At 43.4% G+C, this 19869-nt stretch overlaps 1 protein-coding gene across 5 annotated transcripts in view; it reads left to right on the forward strand.

The window, feature by feature from the left end:
* Positions 1 to 19869, forward strand: part of Mast4 (microtubule associated serine/threonine kinase family member 4) — a 594548-nt gene that overhangs the window by 224938 nt on the left and 349741 nt on the right. For 2 of the 5 annotated variants that reach the window (XM_076552171.1, XM_076552176.1), the window contains exon 1: positions 14502 to 14645. The exons of 1 other annotated variant lie outside the window; for it this stretch is intronic. In XM_076552171.1, coding sequence (XP_076408286.1) covers positions 14607 to 14645 — 39 coding nt within the window. In that variant the 5' untranslated portion in view covers positions 14502 to 14606. Of the gene's footprint in view, positions 1 to 14500; positions 14646 to 19869 lie in introns of those variants that run through there. 2 more of the 5 variants (XM_076552170.1, XM_076552168.1) reach the window with 2 other exon arrangements.

A 19869-nucleotide genomic window follows, 5' to 3' on the forward strand; every position in this document is an offset into this window, starting at 1 on the left:
GAGTTTGCTAAAGAGTTACCTTGCAAAGCCTTACACCACCATAGGTAAGAAGTCTTTGGTCAGATCTTTGCAAGTCCTCAGAAGATGAAGAGCATAAGTTATAAAGAGGAATACAGAAATGCTTGCAACACAGGAGTCAAGTCATGCCTTTGAAGGAGGGGGGTGAGGGAGGGTAGGAGGGGGATTCTGAGATCTTGCCTTGGATGGTTTGCTATGGAGGGCAGCTTTTCTGTGTTACCCTCAAGTGGAGCTCAGAAGGCCGTCGGCTGTGGAATTTATTGACCACGCTTGGCTGCTTCCTGGTCCTCCCTCCAGGCCCTGCCTTTGCTGTTCTCTCGTCTTTCTCTCATGGTAAAGAAGTAAGTGCATCATCTGGACAGAGTTAGGGCCGGTGAGGCATGGCGAGGGCTAAACTGAAGCATCTCTGGATGAAGGGCTGGAAGTGCCTGACTCAAAGCTCGGAAATGGAAGGATGCTGGAGTTCAGCTGGGACAGGCATGATCGAAGAAGCATTTTCTGGAGATTTTACATATTTATTTATTTATTTATTTTTGATTTTTGAAGTTTTTTGGATTTTTTTTTGTTTGGTTTTTTTTTTTTTTTGAAGTGTGATTCCTAAAGGATTATAGGAAAAATTCTAGGATATCTCTCAGTATGTATTTATTGAGCTTTTAGCACCTTGTGGGGGAACTTTTTAATCTCAATATGTTTTATAAAGTTAAAAAACTATTTCTGTTTAGAATGTATTTTCTCAAGTATCTATAGTGTTACAGAGAAACGTACACAATTGGTGGATATCTGGGGGGGGTGGAATTCTATTCTTACACTCTGTAGATTTGGAAAAAACATAGGCACTAAAATGTTGGACGTGAAAACAGGCAAATGTGTTTCCCTTAAGGAAACTAAGAGAAATCAAAGGAAGCAATTAATTAGTGTGTCTTCCCAAGGGCACAGAGGGGTGTGGGGAAGAACTGGCGACAGATTTCATTTGCTCAAGTGCCCTTCTCATGTGCTGTGTGTGCTTGCTCCCCCGCCCCCCCCCATCTCCTTCTCATTGATTGTGTGCATGCACCAACACTCACAGAGGCCAGAGGTGGACATCTGTGTCTTTCTTAGTCACTGTCTGCCCTAGTGTTTGAGACGGGGCCTCTCTCTGAACCTGGAGTTAGCTGGCCCGCAAGGTCCTGGGATTGCAGATGTGAGTTATGTGCCTGGGGATGTGAACTCAGGTTCTTAGGCCTACACAGTAAGCCCTTTACAGACTAAACTGCCCCCAGACTCCATCTTGTACTGTTTATGCCATTTTCCCCACTAAAGGAACGGCAGGGAAAGAAGGGAGTTCCTTTCAGTCCTGCTGCTGACTAAATTTCCAAAGTAAAAGACATAGGAGATCAGTGCTTAAGTATGCCTTGTATGACACTGTTAATTTGAGCAGTGTGGCTCAGGGTTAGAATTCCTTCCTTGCCTGTACCAAGTCCTGACACACACACACACACACACACACACACACCTTAAATCCATCCAGCCAACTGAACAAACAACCTCTGCTAATTGAGTAGAACTGGGGATGGGGGTGGGGTGTAAATATTTCACCCATTGGTAAGAAATGAGTAGTCGGGGGTCTGAACATTGCTTTCTCTTAGCTCGAAACAAAACTGAGTTCATGATATACAGTGTTTAGAAGGAATGCCAGGCACACACACACACACACACACACACACACACACACACACACCTGATGATCTGATGGGCAGATAAATAAGCACTGAATACCCTACTCTTGCATGGCTTCTGGAATCAAGTGTTTTGTTAGAAGGTGAGCACTAGAAGATTCTGAGAGGGTCTTCATTTGCCCTCGTGGCCTGTTACCACTGTAAATAAATCTCTACATCTGGTCCCAGACCCGTGGGTTAAGATGGGTATACAGGGGCAATTTTACAGTGACAGACAGTGGTGTTTCCCTGCCACACTTTACCATCTCTCTCTCTCCTGGAACCTCAGACAAGATCATTCCCAGAGAGATAACCTGATCTACAAACAAATTATGCAGTCATAGAACCTGTTCCTGACAGTCTGGCACCTCACTGATGGTATAGCCCTTGGGAAAAGCAAAGAAGTGATTACTATGTCACAATGTTATGAGGTTTGTGCGCCATAAGTAGGTAAAGAGGTGAGTTAAGTCACTTCTGTCCTGACTTCAAGATCTGTGCCCTCTTGAGGGTCTTTCAGGACCTGGAAGATATTTTCACCTCTCCTCATCTCCGTTAACTCATTTAGCCAAGAGTTTTTAAAAGCTGGGGGGAGAAGAGCCACAGTGAAGTCAACCGATGCAGTTACTCCTCTTGTCCACGAGGTGGCACATCGGCAAATGGTCTCTGCCGTGGATACAGCCAAACTGTTGATTTCTCTTTCAAAGGATGCATCCATAATGGATGTGAAAGAAAGGTGTACCCTGTCCGCAGGGTGACTCACCAAGGCCCTGTGACTCACACACCCTCTGAGGAGAAACAGAGCGCATGAAACTATTCATTTGAAAGTGAATGGATAATCCGAGATTAAAACGCTTTATGACGTCACATGGAGATTTTCCCCACAGGCGTTGGCTTCAGAGCTTTGCTGCAAAGAAGAGATTTTGTTCCTCTTGATCGTATTTGGAGCTTTAGGGAATAATGTGTGGACAATGCTTTTGTACCCTCAGTGTCCATATTTGAATTGTGGCTGGAAGACGGTATACACTTGAGCTGGAGAAATTCCTTCCAGTAACTTAAAAGGAATTAGTAGAACATGTGAGGCATACATTTTGTTTTTGTTTTTGTGAAGGAGTAGACTTCATGTTGCAGGATGCATCATCAATAACTCATTGCATGTATAACTAAATACCACAGCTAAATGAATAACTCCATGCCGAGAGTGTGTTAGTTGTGGTTTTTATATAAAAATGGCCAAAGGTGCTTCTTCGTTAGAAGTAAGCAAAGGCAGTAGATATTTACATTTCTTCATGCAGATATCCCTTCTGCAATGAAATAGTAAAATTAGTGACATGCACTGTGAAACTTGTGCTTCAGACCGAATAAGGATTTTTTCCCCTTCTAGTGTCTCTTCTAGTCAAATTTTATATTTCATTATATTTTCCCCAGAAAGAAACCTGTATTTTTCTTGACGATACAGGGTAAAGAATCTACCGTAGAGGCCGATTTAATCTGTTAGTTTTATCTGCAGGTAAAACAGCCAAGATAGCTACATCCTGTTGTGTCCTGTTTTCTGCAGAGGACAGTTAAAGAATACAATTAACAGGCGGCTCACAGACGTCCTTACCCGCCGTCTCAAGAGGAGAGCCGTGACAGGTTTTCAAGGTTGTCAGGTGAGGTATGAAATTGTCACCAGAGTTTGGTGGCACTGGAGGGACCCGGAGAAAGGAAAGATGAAGGATCCTGTTTACTTTTAATAATCGAGCTATGTAGTGTGGGTAGGAAGGTCACAGAGGGCGGGGCGGCCCCACTCCGATGACCTTGGGTCTTAGAGGAAGAGCATTCAGAGAGAACCTTGCCTTCCTGTGGCAATGCTAGTCTTTCATAAAAGGAGATTAAAGCCACGTTCTTCTGTGGCCGCAGGACCCCAGACTTCTCTTCCTTTCTGCTTCCCTCAGTCACCCCGCCTCTTCCTGCCCTTCTTTCAACTTTTCTCTTCATTCCTGGAGAAGGGGATTGAGAGAGAAAGTAGTGAACTAAATCTGTAGGAGTATAAAAAGTAGAAGAAAGTTACCCTTTCCAAATTTAGATAGGAGGAAAAGGGCAGAGTGTGTGAGATTTCGTTCTGTGGCCCTTATAAATATCCAAGTTCATGGTGACCTGTAGTTAGAGAGAATGACCCATTGTGTCTCAGCTGCTGTCACGTTTTATACCTACGCTCCACTGGTCCACTGTTCTCCTGGCCTGACATGCTTCCAGAACCTCCTTCCTGCCCACATCCTCTCTGCCTCAGCAAGAATTTTCCACTTCTTTTTCCTATGGTTCCTGACATATCTACACTCTATACTCTCCTGGGGTCTGTCAGAAACTCCAAATGCCTGGTCCTGCCCTAGAAGATGGTGATTCCTTTGTCCTAGGTATGGCCTCAACTTTTCAGATTTATGAAAGGTGTTTCAGTGGTTCTAATATACAGATAAGTCTGGGAATCACGGATGTTGACTGTATTGACCTCCAATGCCAAAACCATCCTTGCTCTCCCAACAACCTAACCTCTTCAGACATCAGCAGCACACTGCCACACTGTATCGTCCTGTCTCTCTCTGTTCATTTCCTCTCTTCTGTTTATTTATTCATGTGTCTTAGAACCAGAGTCCGAGTCTTTTCCCTTCCCTGTTCTCAAAATCCAATATGCTATCTGATGTTTAGTGATTGGTTTCTGAATTGAGGGGATAAAAAATACTAATACTGCGATTTCAACAAATCGATTCATTCACTTCTGACTTAGGAATAGATAGATACTTCTCCTTTACTTGAAGAGCACAGATTCCCTAATCTCCCGTCTTTCCTTAAAGCAATGATAAGTACATAAAATTAAAGAGGAATATGGTGTTGAGCCGGGTGGTATTAGTTTGAGTCACAAAAGCCAGCTTTAGATAAGGGGTCCAGAAGGGCTAAGCTTGGACTCAATAAAGATCAAGGAATTGAGTGGAAAATGCTGTAGATCTCTAGCAGTCATTCCTCAATGCTTTACCTGGAGAATATTAATTTACCTAATTGATGATAATCTGGCCAATTTATTGTAGCATTAAAAATGCAAATCAGTTACCATATCAAGATATTCACTGGTGTGCCTGAGACATTTTACATTTTATTTTATTTTATTAGGTGATAATGGGAGGCATAATTGTTAATGTTTGATTCTGGCAAAATACGATTAGTTTCTGTGAAACACATTGTGCATTAATGATATCATTAAGATTAATGAATATAAATGAATGAGCTGGGGATTTCAAATAGAACATAGTGACTTTGCATCAGTGAGTAAAACCAGAGAGATAGATTCCTTGATCTTTAAGGACAGCGTGTTAGCACTCCGCCCAAATTCATGGATACACTAGAGAGAAAATAAATGTAAGAAATTGAAGTGCCCACCCCAGTGATTAAATTTTTTTAAACGTTTGTTGTCATTATTTGAGAAGATCTTTGTGAATTGACTAGAGAAAGCCACCCTTTAGTTAAATTTTAAGAACACTTTCTAGAAGGACTTTTAATATGAATTTCTAGGTCCTGTGTATCAAAAAGTACATCCATATTTTAGTATATTAAAAATAAAGGTCATAAATCATTGCTCTTTCAAAGTAGATATGGCTTAATTGCATCCTTATATACTGTAGATGTTTACAATAGACATCTTAACTTTAAAATTTTTAAAACATTTAAAAAATCTACACAAGTGTTTGTTTTCCTTGAGCTAAAAAGAGTGAGACCCCTCATCAGGGTCTCCGGCAGAGCCAAGGATGAAATGGACAGCACCACCCCACAGGGTATTTCCCATTGCGACGACTGTGTGTTTACAGTGTAGAGACACACTAACAATGAAAACCAGAGCCGAGACTTAGCTGTGTTCTGCTCACTTAGGATTTAAACACTGTGTTTTCTCCATCTTCTCCCTGACAAGACGGATTTACATGTTGTGTCCTTGGGTGGTCTTACTGTGACTTCTTCCTGTCTGGTTGTCACCTGAGGCCAGCTGGCTTCTTCCTCTCTCCGCACCAGTGTGTGTGGGGGTGGGGTGGGGGGGGGCTTGCATACATTTGGTTTTCCATTTGTTTGTATGACTGCTTGAGAGTTTTACAGGGCTGTTTTTGCCCTTGAGTGGCCTTTGTTATCCTAGTGGGTGAAAGGGAAAAGTGGAGGAGGACAAGGGCATCATTTCGGAGCCAGTTTGCTGCATGGACCCTGGTCATGGCTAGAAGAACCTGGATATTCCCTGTTAACTGTCCTTTTTTTTTTTTTTTAAAAAAAACTATTTTCATGACCTTGGCTTTTCTTCGACCCCCTTTGTCTCACTTTCCACATTGAACCAGCTTCTTCTCTTTCCAGCAGCATGCAGGAAGCCGCCAATGAGGATTGATGAGGTAGATTCCGGAGCCCATTGTGTCTCTTCAAAGAGTTCATTTAGGTGATGCTGGGAGACAGAGCTAACGTGGTGGAGAAGTGGGGTACACAGTACTCACTGGGCAACAGGAGACGGTCCCAAAGAGGACTTGTCTTCCGGCCGCAAACTGGTTGGCAGGGGGAAGCCCTGTTCCTCCTAGCATCTGAATTGTATGACATGTTCTTGCAGGTTGAAAGGAAGTCCAAGAAAGTGTGAGATACGGTGGAATGAGGACGAATATCCGCGGGGAGCTTCTAAACTTTTGTATTCTTGCCTGAAAAAAAAATCCTAGATTAAATGTGTGTCCGTCTGTGTGCATCTGTGTGTGTGTGTGTGTGTGTGTGTGTGTGTGTGTACTTATGAATGAAGTACGTGTGTGAGTGTATTGCCACACCACATGGATGGATGGATGTCAGAGAACAACTTTGTGGGATTGCTTCTCTTTCTACCCTTTGGCGGATGGCAGAGAGTCAACACAGGTTACCTGGTTTGTATGGTAAGCACCTTTACCCACTGGACCATCCTACTAACCCACTTGGCTTTTAAATTCCAAGGTAAAAAAACAAAACAAAACAAAACTTTTGAATTTTTTTTCTGTATATTTTATTTTTTCACACTTAGATATTTTCCAAGAAGTTCAGCTAGGTAGCAGTTCATTGAACTTATAATTTAGCATCTTGTCACTATAGCATTAAAAAAATAAAACAGATATGGGGCTGGAGAGATTGCTCAGTGGTTGAGTGCTCTTCCAGAGGCCCCAGGTTCAGTTCCCAGCACCCATATCTGGTGGCTCAAATTACCTCTAACTTCAAATCCAGAGGATCTGATGCCTCTGGCCTCTGCAGGTACCAGCACTTCTACACATTCCCATCTATACACAGACATACACACATATACATAATAAGTTGAATATATATACCCTGACAGGGCTTTTATAATCTCTACTTTTATAATATCTACTATGATAGATATACTGTTCAGAAGTTTAGAAACAACGCAGCCTTTATATTTTATCTCTTGGTCTGTCTTATTCATGGTGGTCATTTTAGGAATATCTGTTTTTATCAGCTTGGTAAACTACTTAGTTGATTCAGGGACCTTTAGAATCAGTATCGTATCAACATCGGAGGGTGTAAAGTTTGTGTGGTTGATAGGTATTTCATAGTGACACCACACCCCCATTCCCATTATGTGTTAATATGAAACATGGAGTTTTGATGAGTGCCAGTTCATAGTCCCACAGTTGGCTGTGCATCATTTAGAGATGTAGGGGCATAATTGAAAAAATATATTGGTGCTCTTTCCAATTGTCAGATCTCCATAAATGTCGTATGAAAAAAAATGAAGTTGTATTACCCAGTTTTATTAGAAATGCTGCATTTTGTTGGATTCGTGTGTTCGCAAAGTAGAGAATATTTTCTTGCTGTGATTGATGTTAGGGCATTTATGAGGATAGTCTGCTATATTTCATATGTATATGAGGGTGTCATTGTTAAAATGTTCAAAAGAAAATTATGTATGTGATTTATATTTTATTATTTCCTCCTAGGATGTAATTTTTTCAATCCCGTGATTCCTATCATGTTGTCAGTAGTGATTTGATGGCTAATATGCCAGAAATAATTAGATAAAAAACGATGATGCAGACGTCAAGACAATGTAGCTTTCTTGTGAAAAGCCTTAAGCGAAATCATGCATGCTTCCTAGTAGGAATCACAGGTTGCATACATTGGAGCAGTCTTCAGATTGCAGGCGGGATAGAAAGGGAGCTCAGTGCTGAAGTGTGGGCTGTAGCATGTGTCATAGACATGCTTGCGCCTGACCCCACCTGCGGTGTGAGCTAAATTCAATGTATTTAGACTCCAGGAGTAAATGCGACTCTGGGAGTTTTGTCAGTGGGAAGGTGTTAGGTCCTTACATCCTGTTTGAGTGAGACAGATTATGCCTAACTCTAGAAGGCATCCTACCCTTTGTTTGAGTCTTCTTGATGGATTCCAAATCATTTTGGAGAGCAGGTTCACATGCTATGCTTGGTGTGTGTGTGTGTGTGTGTGTGTGTGTGTGTGTGTGTGTATTGTGTGTGTAAACAACCTAATCTTACCCAAGAGATTAGAATTGTACCATTTCACATGACTAGTCTCAAATATAAAAGATCACATGTGACTCCCCTGCTTGTCCCTGAGTGGAATCTGCTGGAACTTGAGATAGAGTGGATCCATTTGTAGGGCTCTGTTCACTTCTGAGTATCAATGACACTGGCAGTTAATGCCTGGTTCATTTGACTGTTCTTTTAATAAGTGGCGAATATTCCCAGGGATTCAACACTGGTAGCATTCATATCACCATAACTCAGTATGCATTTTGGGCAGTAATAAGTGTGAGTGTTCAACTTTGTTAAGAGAGCAATCTGCTCTCCTCACAGAGTAACATCAGAGTGTGCCTCAAGGCATGCACACTCCAGTCCCAACCCCTAGTGTTTCCTACCCTTAACTTTCCCACAGGTGAGCTCGAGGCCATGGGCATGTGCTAATGGGATGCCTTGGTGGCCCTCTCTTATCCTCAAGTGGATTCCTAGACAGAATTGAAGAGCCTGGGAGCCAGGACTGTGGCTCAAGAAGAGCCTTGAGAAGCAGATGCTCTGTGAGCTGATCATGAGTGGAAGGAAGAAGTGTGAATCCTGCTTGTATGCCACTTGGGAAGGCTGAGACTTCCCACACAGGGCTGGGTTGGGCTTCCCCTGAGGACAAGGGTTGCTAGCGTCCACATTTCCCATCAGGTCACTTCTCTTCCTTTTCCCCTTGCCCAAGACCATGATACCTTGACAGCTGAGAAAGGGAAGCTCCAGGGAGTGGGTATTTGCCACAGGGCCTGTAGGCTTGTTCAAGCAGAGCCTGGATCGGGCTGGCCGGCTGGCGATGCAGGGCAGCTTCTGGAAAACCAAGTGACGTCACAACTGGGATTTCCCCTCTTCTTCCCAGCACTGCTCAGAGTAGAACAGCCTTACTCTGAGTCATTTGCTGAAAAGGAAAGGGAGATTTAAGGAGCGTTCTCCTGGTGGTAGATTCCAAAAAAAGTGACTGGACTAGGAAATAAAGAGCTGCCGGTGCTGTCCCACCCCCGGGACATATGCTGAGCCGGGCACAGCCGCTGAGGGAATGCCCTTGGCTGTGTGTAGGTAGTGTGATTGTGACTAAGTGCTGGTGGTGTTGAGAGGTACGCAATTGAGAAGTCGGAGACCCAAGGCTCGTCCAGACTAAGAAGAGACCCAGAGCCACTCCTCCAGGCTTGTCTCTAGATGCTCTCTCTCTTCCTCTGCCAGTCCTGCTCAAGGGCTTTCGTTCCTCCTCCAGCGCTCCTGCTCCTTTTCTCTTAGACGCCCAGGCCACCTAGGGATCACTTGGGATTCCGTGCCCTTGCTGGTATGTTCTGATCACCGATCTCCTCTGGGGTAAAGGACCCAGGGCCTTTCACAGCTCTGTCTTACTTGGAAAGCTCTTTCCCTCCCTGGCTTAAACACTGTGGAGGAGGAAAGGATGGAGGTGGGGATGCGAACTCCAGCCTCATCTGAGTTGGTGGCTCGATTCTGCCTTTCCTTGGCTGTATAATCTAAGGAGGTTACAAAACCTCTGTGAGTACCACTTTCCTCATCTCTTGTGTGTGTGTGTGTGTGTGTGTGTGTGTATGTGTGTGTGTGTGTGTATGTGTGTGTGTGATGTGTGTGTATGTGTGTGCGTGTGTGCGTGCGTGCGTGCGTGCGTGTGTGTGTGTGTGTGTGTGTGTGTGTGTGTGTGTTGAGTGGGGACTTGCCTGATTTGTAGGGCCCTGGTGAGGATTCGCTGAAGTAACTGATTGGCACATAGTAGCTCATCAATAAATGCCAATCGTTATTATTTATAAGTAAAAGAGGTGCAAATAAAATATAAAAATTAAGAAGGAATTGAAGTACAAGCACAGAAATATGCATTTGAAAGAAGCTCTTGAAGGAAGTTCATGGCCATGTTCCTACTACTGTTCAAGGTTCTCTGTCCCATTCAGATTGACACAGGAGCATGATTGTTACCACAGTAGATCTTCGTATGCCTTCTCATGAATGATCTTCTCCTTTGTGTCCCATATTACCCATAGCTTTTTAATTAAAAAGGCAGCAAACACATTCATTGGCTACCAGTAGGATTTTTATGAATGGAAAACACGATTACTGGTTTAATGGGGAATGGATTCATTTGGCAATATTGACTTCCCTGAGGAATGAACAGATAAGACATTGAAGCCTCCTCTCTCTTTTAAGTGCCTCACAGGATGTGACGCTTGGGATATTTTTGGTTATCTGTATCCCTAGTTGAGAAGTAGCTGGTCACCACCACACTTAGGCATGAACACATTTGGGAGCATCCCCTTGAAGCTGTGATGAATACTTGAAAGCTTACAGAGCACTCTTTAAGTTCTGGGGTGCAGGGTGGGGCTGGAGGGCAGCCAACACACTGGCACTCCAATATCTTTGTGCTCCTGGCTCAGGTAGAAAGTAGGAGGGAGAACCAGCATCCTTTTGGTGGGGTGGGGTGGGGGGGTGAGACCCTCCCCCTCCCCCAACACTGGGCCTCTAGGTATACAGATATTCAGAAGCCAAGGCTCAGTTTGCATGGAGGGGTGGATGGAGCCAGTGGAGTATAGAGAGTGGGTCTGGAAGCCTCGCACATCTTTGTTTTAAAGATGCATTCAAACAAACTCAGGGAGCATCTGACCGCCAGAGGATAGATACATTCCAAAGAAACCTTGACTCAGGGTAACCGACATAGATCTACTGAAGACAGATTTGCAAATGCGTCGTAGACAGACACTTCACAGGAGACAGATCTGAATCCTTAGGCCACATGTCAACACTGTGCCCGTGGCTAAGAATCTCCATTGCCCTCTTTGTGAAGAGCATCCTTTTCCTGGTTGGAATTTTGAGACGTTGAGCTGCAATAATTATTGAAATACGATTTTGACCTTTGTCGTGGTGACCAAGGATTCTGAGTATCTCATGAGGTAAACGATGCCAATAATAGCTTGTGATGCATCCATATAGATACTTTTAAATCAAGTATTACAAAGACTCTTGGTTTTGCATGACAAAGCCCACTGGGTTTTCTTATTTGAACACAATGGTAAAGGTGGTGCAGACTGAGGTTGGTGCTTTGTGAAGTAACTCTCAGTATTGTGAACGTGTTCTGCAAAGGTATAAAATCAAAGGGAAAAAATGAGTTTATTAATGGAAATTAGTCTGGATCCCAATTATTACCTGTGAATGGTGTCCTCATTTGAGGTTTTTATTACGTTTTAACACATGGCTTATCTTGATGAGAAAATATATAGGAAAGGGTAAATGTAGCAATTTCCCTTCACTATTCCCTCCACCAAGCCATTATTGCCTGATGTTATTTTTCAGCAGCCTTTCATTTTTGTCCCAAATGTTTTTGCCTCTGGCTTGTTTTGTTTCTTTAAAATGTATGTGTATCACTTCTCAAAGTGATTCATTTTGACAGGTAATCGATATTTTTTCATACTAGATTTGATGGTTATAATCTTCATCTTAGGCTTAGTTAAGGGTGGAATGCTAACCTAGATTTTTATCTCAAAATATCCCGTTGTTAAGAGACAGACTTTTTGTCCTCAGCCACAGTCCTTTTAATCCTGTGCATCAGGCGGATCTACCTTCAAGGTGCCTGCTGCCTGGGCTCCGCTTATCAGGGACACACATCAGCTGACATCATGACAGGGTGCCCTCGGAGCATCTTCTGGTAGTACTTCCAACTACCCTCCACCACTGGCTACAGAAAAGACACTTCTGGCCACCACCACCCTCAGAAATTGTGATCTTTAATTACAGAGCAAAAGTGTTTTCCATTTTTTTTCTTTTTGGTGGGAGCTTTGTTCCTTCCCTCAGACTTTACTTTTTCTAGAAGCACCAGCACGCTGAAGATCATAGTCTTCAAAGCCAAAGTGTATATAAGAGGCATGATTTGTGTGTGGTGGGGGTCTTGTGAGGAGGCTCAGCGGGTAGAGATGCTTGCGTCCAAGCCTGTGGACCTGAGTTCAATCCCCAGAACCGACACAGTAGAAGGAGAGAAGCCATCAAAAGTCTTCTGCTCTCCATGCTTGCACTGTGGCATGCACAAATAAATGCAATAGTTTGTTAAGTGAAAGAACCTTGATGGGCTTTTGCTTTTGAAAGTTGAGCTTTTTTTTTTTTTTTTTTTTTTTTTTTTTTTTTTTTTTTTTTAAGTGTTTTTCCCCTCGAACCTGTATGCCTTCCTTCTTAGTCTATGGGCAGAGAGCAAGGACTTTCAAAGGCATAGACAGCAGCTGTCCTGCTGCCCAGGCTTTGTCTGAGAGGGCTCTTGTCATTCAGGGAGATTTGGGGGCTTCTCTGAGGTCTGCTTGAAAGTGAATGGGCCACTGGTACTGCTTCTGTGGTTGCCATTGAAAAGGCCTCCTGGTCTTCATTTTCCAGGAAGAGTTCAGAGTGCTGGTGGGGAGGAGGCAGGGGGAACAGGAGCTGTTTCCCTGGGCACCTTCCCAAGCCTGTTTGGCTGTCTTTAACTTGGGCTTTTCTCTCTCTACTGGAAAGAAAGAAAGGACAGACTATTTTTACACCTTCAATTTTAAACATGTATTTACAGCTTTAAATGAATCTTTTTCAAACCGTGGCTTATGCTCAAGTTTATTGGTGTGATTTTGATTTGCGAGATGACTGGTTTTGTGTGCCCCCACCCCCCATACTTCTTGTATCGGTGGTATCATTTCTCTACATATAAGCGAGAGCTAAAAACCCCCCGGGGCTTTCCGCCTTAAGTGGTATTAGATGAACACCTCTAAGTGGAGAACACTCTGACACCCTTGTAGGCTGAGCCCCCGCGAGGGGACACCCGCCTGGACTTCTTTTGTATGTCTGAAGATATATGCAAGGGCTGGCCATGTAAGATGCAATCAATTTTGCTCAGTGCTTAGATTCATAAATCCCAGAGCTATTTTTAATGACATAATCTAATCAATTGATAGCAAGGCTACCAGCATGCTGACAGCCAGAAAGTAAGCAAAAAGTGAAGCAGGGGCATCGGTAAGAACCCACCAGATATTGCTCCCCCCCCCCAACATTTAGAAATCTCTAGATCTCTGGATTGGGTAGAAATGCAAGAATTGCCGATATTTTAAATAATTGTATGGCTGCTTTCCTGTGGTTTTCCAGAAGACAAATCTGTAAATGCACAGAGCAAATGAGGAGGTGGGTCTCAGACATCCCGCTGAGTGCCTGTCTCCCCCGAGGACCAAACAATTCCCCCAATTTAAATATCTTTAGAGTAGACACAGGAGGAATCATTTATTATAAATTGATAGTATCGTATATTGTTACTCCTGTGCCACGCCAGTAATGAAAACCTAATATCCATCTCGTAGTTGCTCTGAATTGCAATAAGATGGGGATGATGGGGAGTAAACAGGCCGAAACAAACTGTGAAATTGCACATGATGGAAATCCCCCCCCCTCAACCCCCCCCCCCCAGCAGCTATAAGACTCTGAATAGGTTAATATCCCGGCTAATGACAGGTCTTAGAATTTCTTCCTCCTTTTTTACATGTTGGTCAGGTATCATCAGAACTAAGTTCTGGATGAAGGAAATTAAAACCTGCTCTCTGTGTGTCTTAGGGCTGGGGACTGACCTGGAGAGATGTTTGTGTAAAGGAATGGAGATCCGGGTAGGTGGGGTGGGGGTGTTCCTTAGAGACTGGCTGGGGAGCAGCCGCGCCCTGAGCTCTCCGGTTTGGTTTCAGGCAGCAGCATATATATATATATATATATATATATATATATATATATATATATATATATATTTTTTTTTTTTTTCTGCTACATTTTATTTTCTGTAATACCGGTTGAAAAGACGAGCGCCAGGTGTGGTGGTGCCGCTGGACTGACCAGCTGTGCTGTCTTGGTTTTTTTGTTCGTTCGTTTGGTGTTTTTTTTTTTCCCCCCTGCACCTTCCCAATCAGCGGCTGCTGTGACAGAGGTCTAAGTCAGCGTTGATTGACTTGGCCACTTTGGCCTCGGAAGGGGGCTTGACCCAAAGCGGCTCTGAAAGCCATTTACCTGCTTGCCTGGAATAATACCCCCAGTCAGCGTTTGGAAGAACAAAACAGGGATCCCGCGATGATTTCCCGTCTGATAGCGAGAGCTCCTCTGCCTGCTGGGGAAACGCATTAGGTGCCTGTCGGAGCCCACTTGCTGCGCTCTCCCTGCGAACTGCGAGCATCCGTGATCGCCCGAAGTTGGTGGAGTGAATAACTGAGCGCGGACCAGCTGACTTCAGGCTCCAATCAGCTAGAGCGTGATGTAAGTGTTTAGCAGCTGCAAGGCTCTGAATTAGCGTGGCCAAGTCGAGGTAGTACAGCATGGCCAGACTCAGACTGTGGCGACAGGCTCAGAGAAAGCAAAGAGGGAGATGGATGAGTCCAGCATTCTGAGACGGAGAGGGCTCCAGGTAGGCGAACCTTCCATTCTTGACGTGCAGCCTTGTCAGTGGCCAGCCATTGAGGATTTCAAAGTTCCTCTGTCATTCCTGTACTGGGCATGGCTGTGTGCTCAGTTCTTAAGATCTACTTGGTACAGAGGTCTGCAGGGGCTCTAGTTCCAGGACTGACACATGACGGGGTCCAGTGAGGGAGGGTCTTTTTGTCAGAGACAATAGACCGGACTTTTAGTTCGGCACTTTGGTATGGATGTTCAGGAATAGTTCAGTCTTGGCTGCTGGTGACAGCTGATAAGCAGCCCGGGCGTTTGTTTTATCAAGTGTCAGAGAAGTCTGTGGCAGAAGCAACTCCGTCTAGTTCTGGGAACACAGGACTCAGTGTTGCACCAGGGTCACCTCCTCCTGGTGGCCTCTGTGTGGCTGCTGGGCCGTGGTCTGCAGCTGTTAAGCGTCTACCTGTCAGTGAAATGAAAGTTTCTGCTGGCAACTGGGTCAAAGTTGTCTGCGATTCAGAGGCTGGGAAAGATGTGTGTTTCCTGCCTTGCTTTTCCGTGTCCAAGTTTGTCTCAATTACCCTGTCTCTTAGCGTGCAAGGGTATGCCAAGTGAAAACTTAGCAAATATAAAAACTTAAAAGGAAAAAAAAAAATAACACGTCTGCTTGGCAGTTGTTGAGTTTAAGGGAAGCCACAGCTTAAATGTGTTCAAAATTCGTATGTTTACCTCCTGATGGCTCTCTTTCCTGTGTAAAAGTTTTATTTTTTTCCTCCTTTAGGGAAGGATCTAACCGTCATAGAACTCTTATTCATTATTTTTGAAATTAAGAAAATATGCCTGCTTGAGGGTCCGGATTAGACAACATGTTTAGAAAGGCTCCCTCGCTGACCTTTTGAGCCTCCGGATGCCGTCAGTTACTAATACTGACATTCTTTACGTTGAGTTAACATTATAGTGTTGTGGGCAAGCCAAAGGATTATTTGTGGGTAAACAAAGGAGGGATTGAAGACATTTGGGGTTCAATGCTGTCTATTGTTCCGGACCTAAGTAAACAGATGACCTCCTTGGAGAGTCCTGTGGTCATTGTTTGTGAATGTACAGTGTGGTTAGTCACTGCTGGGGTTTCCTTCCCTTTGTTTTCTTCATCCCCATAAAGTTCTGGGAAGGCCCAGCTGTTTGTCTCTCTTCCGGCCCTCTTCAGAGTCACTGGTTAAATATGGAAAGGCTCTTTGTTAAAACAGTGATATGCTACTGAACTTCCAGCAGTGCCGATTATTATTAATTGATAGCAATTTGCGGGTGTTTTCTTTCCTGGAGTTCACTTGGTTTTAAGATATACTTCAGAGAAGTAATTTTTTTTTTGGTAGTTTTTTTATTTTTTTCCTGTTGCATTATAACATTGTCCTAAGAGATGGTTGGAAGCTGGGGTGCTTTGCAGGGCTGTGGGTTTCATTGACTTTTAATGTTAGACACAGAGGAGTCATTTTTTGGAATTTAAAGTACTAGAGCTGTGCCTTTCTAAAAAGATGTGTAACAAAACAAAGGAACTTTACTTGCTAATGGGGTATTAGAATGCTAGATCTTGGTTGTAGTGAGCCTGCTCTTGGGATACCTGATGTCCTCTAGTGTACCCTGGCTCCAGAGCCTCTACTTTTCTATTATGAGTGAGAAGCTGAGTCTTCACATTATGAGAAATAACACCGTGGAAGTGTCTAAAAGTTCTCCCGTTCCCACTCTCCACCCGCTTAAACAGAGCTTGTTTGCTTCACTGGCCTTGTATACAAGGGCAATTAGTGTTTTAAAAAGCCGTCTCACACACACACAGAGCAGCTGTTTCAAGAAATTCCAGCGTAAGTAAGGAACACAATAAGAAAGTCCACATTTGCATCACAACAGATGTTACTGTAGAACTTGTAAGAGCAACGCCACCTAGTGAGATTAACCTTCAGTTCATTTACAAATGGAGCTGTGTGGAGCCTTCAGGTTGCTGGGGAGATATGTCTGAAGGAGTAGAGGCAAGAGCAAACCTGCCTGGCTTTACCCCGCCTCTGACCCTCCGTGTATAGGAAATCCTGAGCAAGCCACGTCTCTTGTGGGCTCTACTTACCATTCTGTAATATGGCATACCATCACACACGACTCTTGAGGTTTTTTTTTTAATCTATATATAAATATGTGGGTATATTTGAGGTTTTAAAATTAAAGGCCACCTAATACAATAAATATTAGATAATATATTATCTTTAAGTTAGAACAATTATCAGGAAGCCAGTAAACATTGATTAGAGAGATTATGATGATTATAAATACTTAGGGTTTTATGCAGTATGGAGAATAAGACTTTAATGCATTGCATAAATGAACAGTGTGTGGAACCAGCCAGCTCTTTAAATAACTTAAAGCTTAGTGTCAGAAATCTGAAGTACACAATATTCTAATTTCCTAAAATCTAATTTTATAATAATGCAATATGTGTTCAGTGCAGAATCCTGCAGTGTGTGTTTGAAACTTATTTTAAGATCTCAATACCTCTAGCTCTTCAGAACAGGCATCCTGGTAATGTCTCTCAAGTTTGGGTTTTGAAAAACTATTTTGGTCAGAACACAGACTTTCTCCCAGCACGGCAGCTTCGTCAGTGGCGGCCTCACTGAGTGGCTCATCTTAAGTGGCTGCACCTTTCCATCCCGTGTGGGGACCGTTAGTGTTGCCAGTGCCACGTGTGGGACTTCAGTCCCTGCTTTTGAAATGAGAGCACAAGAGGGAGGCCCCAGTGGTTTTCACTAATAGATTCTGGAAACTTCTCAGATAGCATCTCAAAACAGGAGGAAAAACTGGCAGATGGATGGACTTGGGCAGACCTTGGACTTTGGGCAATTTGAATTTCTAGACAGGTCTAATTCGTCAAAGGGTAACTGGCTCCTTTCAGGCCTAATATCCCTCATCTGTGGGTCATATTTTTTAACTGTCAGGGAAATTAATTGTTTTAGTGGTTTCCGTTATATGTTTCCCTCTTACTTGTTTTAATGAGAGTGTCCGCACCTCCGGTGTGATGGACTCCAAGGCTGGAGAGCAGTGAGTACCCAGCATCATTAAGGCAGGCGCAAGTCTCTGAGAGCACTCAGGTGTCTAAGGAAGGCTTCCCACAGTTCCCTTCCTGCCCTGTCGAGCTGTGCCCTGCAAGAAGGGCATGATCTTCTCATGCCCTTCTTGCCTCCATTAGATATTCCCATTGGAAGTCTACTTCACCGGCAGCAGGTGCGGTTAGGATGTGGAAACAGTGTTGCCGCGGTTCGTGATGCAGATCAAGATAACTAGATGTTCATACTTCAGACTCCTAGTATGCTTGAGTTTTGTTTGATTTTCTTTCTTTATTTCCTCTCGCTGCCACACCCTCCCCCAACACACACCTCATGAAAAAAATAATCAGGAGCTCATTTGTGCCTCGTGTCTTATTTTCCTCTGATGTTCGTCTGGAATTCAAGTTTAGCAAGCAGGGAGGCAGACAGAATCTTTCTGTTTTCACCGAGTATCGGCTCCCCTCTGCTTTGTGCTTGAGCGGAGGTCATTCCAGTCATAACGTCTCAATGACCCTTCCGTGGCAACTTCAATGTAATTAAAGGTGTGTTTACACCTTCCCTGAGATCCAACAGCACTCTCATTATGTGGGAGTGCCAGTCTGTCCCGATTCATTTGAGGACTCTGGGTGGCTGTTTGGAGTCATCTAGTTAGAAGGGCACAGTAGACACACTCAGGGTAACATTAGGCCCTCATCGGGATGAGGTACTTTTCTTCTCTAGAAATTCTATACAAGGAATCTATAGGTTTCATTGGGACCGGAAGAATGAAGGTCATAAATGAACTTTCGATATGAATGGCCACCTAATTCGTTAGACAGATTAGAAGCACACATGAGTAGTACTTTTCACGCATTGGAGCAGTTCACTTTCTGCTTGGAGATAGACGTGGTTCTGTAGCTTCTTGATCCATAGAGGGTGATGCTGATGTATCCTTGAATTCAGGAAAAAGTTAGCTTCTTCTCTAAGGATCATTAATCTTAGTAATCAAAATATTAATGATGTAATAGTAAATAGATTTGTAGCCAGGCCTTGTAGCACGTGCCTTTAATGCCAGCACTCGAGGCAGAGACAGGTGGATCTCTGAGTTTGAGGCCAGACTGCTCTTCAGAGCAAGTTTTGGGACAACTGGGGCTATACAGAGAAAAATCCATCAATTTGGATACTAGATCCTGGTTTTTCATAGGTAAGGACTTAGCACATTGTCATCTTTGTTAGTCTGTGAATGATAGAATAATTCTCTGTGTTACCCTGGTTCCCAAGTTTGATTTCTCCATCACTTGCATCCTCTTACCAAGCCATGTTGATTTCTATGAACATATGTAGAGTCTAGGCCCACTATTCTTCACACTTTGATTGCCAAGGTGTCTGGTACCCTCAGTGTTCAGGGCCCTGTCCTGTCCAGCCTGCTTCCCAACCCTGTTCCCAAAATCCCTCCCAGACTTCCCTTCTTCTGCTCTAGGATAGAATAAAAATGAGTATGCCTTCTTTCGTCTGGTCTCTGTCTACTTTTCTAGTGTTATCTCTTGCCTGCCAAGACTCTGTTCCCACCTCTCCCATCATGCTTTAGGATATCTAATGCACATGCATCCTGTTTTTACTACAATTACTTTTTCCTTCTTTTTTCCTTCTTTCCTTCCTTTTTTCTTCCTTTCCTTCTTTCCTTCTTTCCTTCCTTCCTTCCTTCCTTCCTTCCTTCCTTCCTTCCTTCCTTCCTTCCTTCCTTCCTTCCTTCCTTTTTCTTGGATACAGGGTCTCTCTATATAACCTAGGCTGTCCTGAAACTCACTATGTAGACCAGGTTGTCCTTAAACTCACAGAGATCTGCAGGACCCTGCCTCTTGAGTGACAGGATCAAAGGTGTACACAATCATGCCTTGCTCACCTTTGTTTTACTCAAATTCTTCCTGCTCATTAGAGACAAAGGTAATTCTCATGCTTTCATAGAATAATTTTTCATAATTAATGCATTCTGTCTTAATGTTTTCATTATCTCATTGTTTTATTTACATACATAGCCCTGTATCATATTGATTTTATTATATATGTAAATGATTACATTGCTTTTATTTCATTTGTGAGTAGCATATGCTAAAACCGTAGTCTTACTGAGGGTTAAAGGCTTTCGAATCAGGTTTTTGTGCAGTGACGTGGAATATCTCTGCA

This window comes from Peromyscus maniculatus, chromosome 15 (genome assembly GCF_049852395.1).
Source record: "Peromyscus maniculatus bairdii isolate BWxNUB_F1_BW_parent chromosome 15, HU_Pman_BW_mat_3.1, whole genome shotgun sequence".
Classification (NCBI taxonomy): domain Eukaryota; kingdom Metazoa; phylum Chordata; class Mammalia; order Rodentia; family Cricetidae; genus Peromyscus; species Peromyscus maniculatus.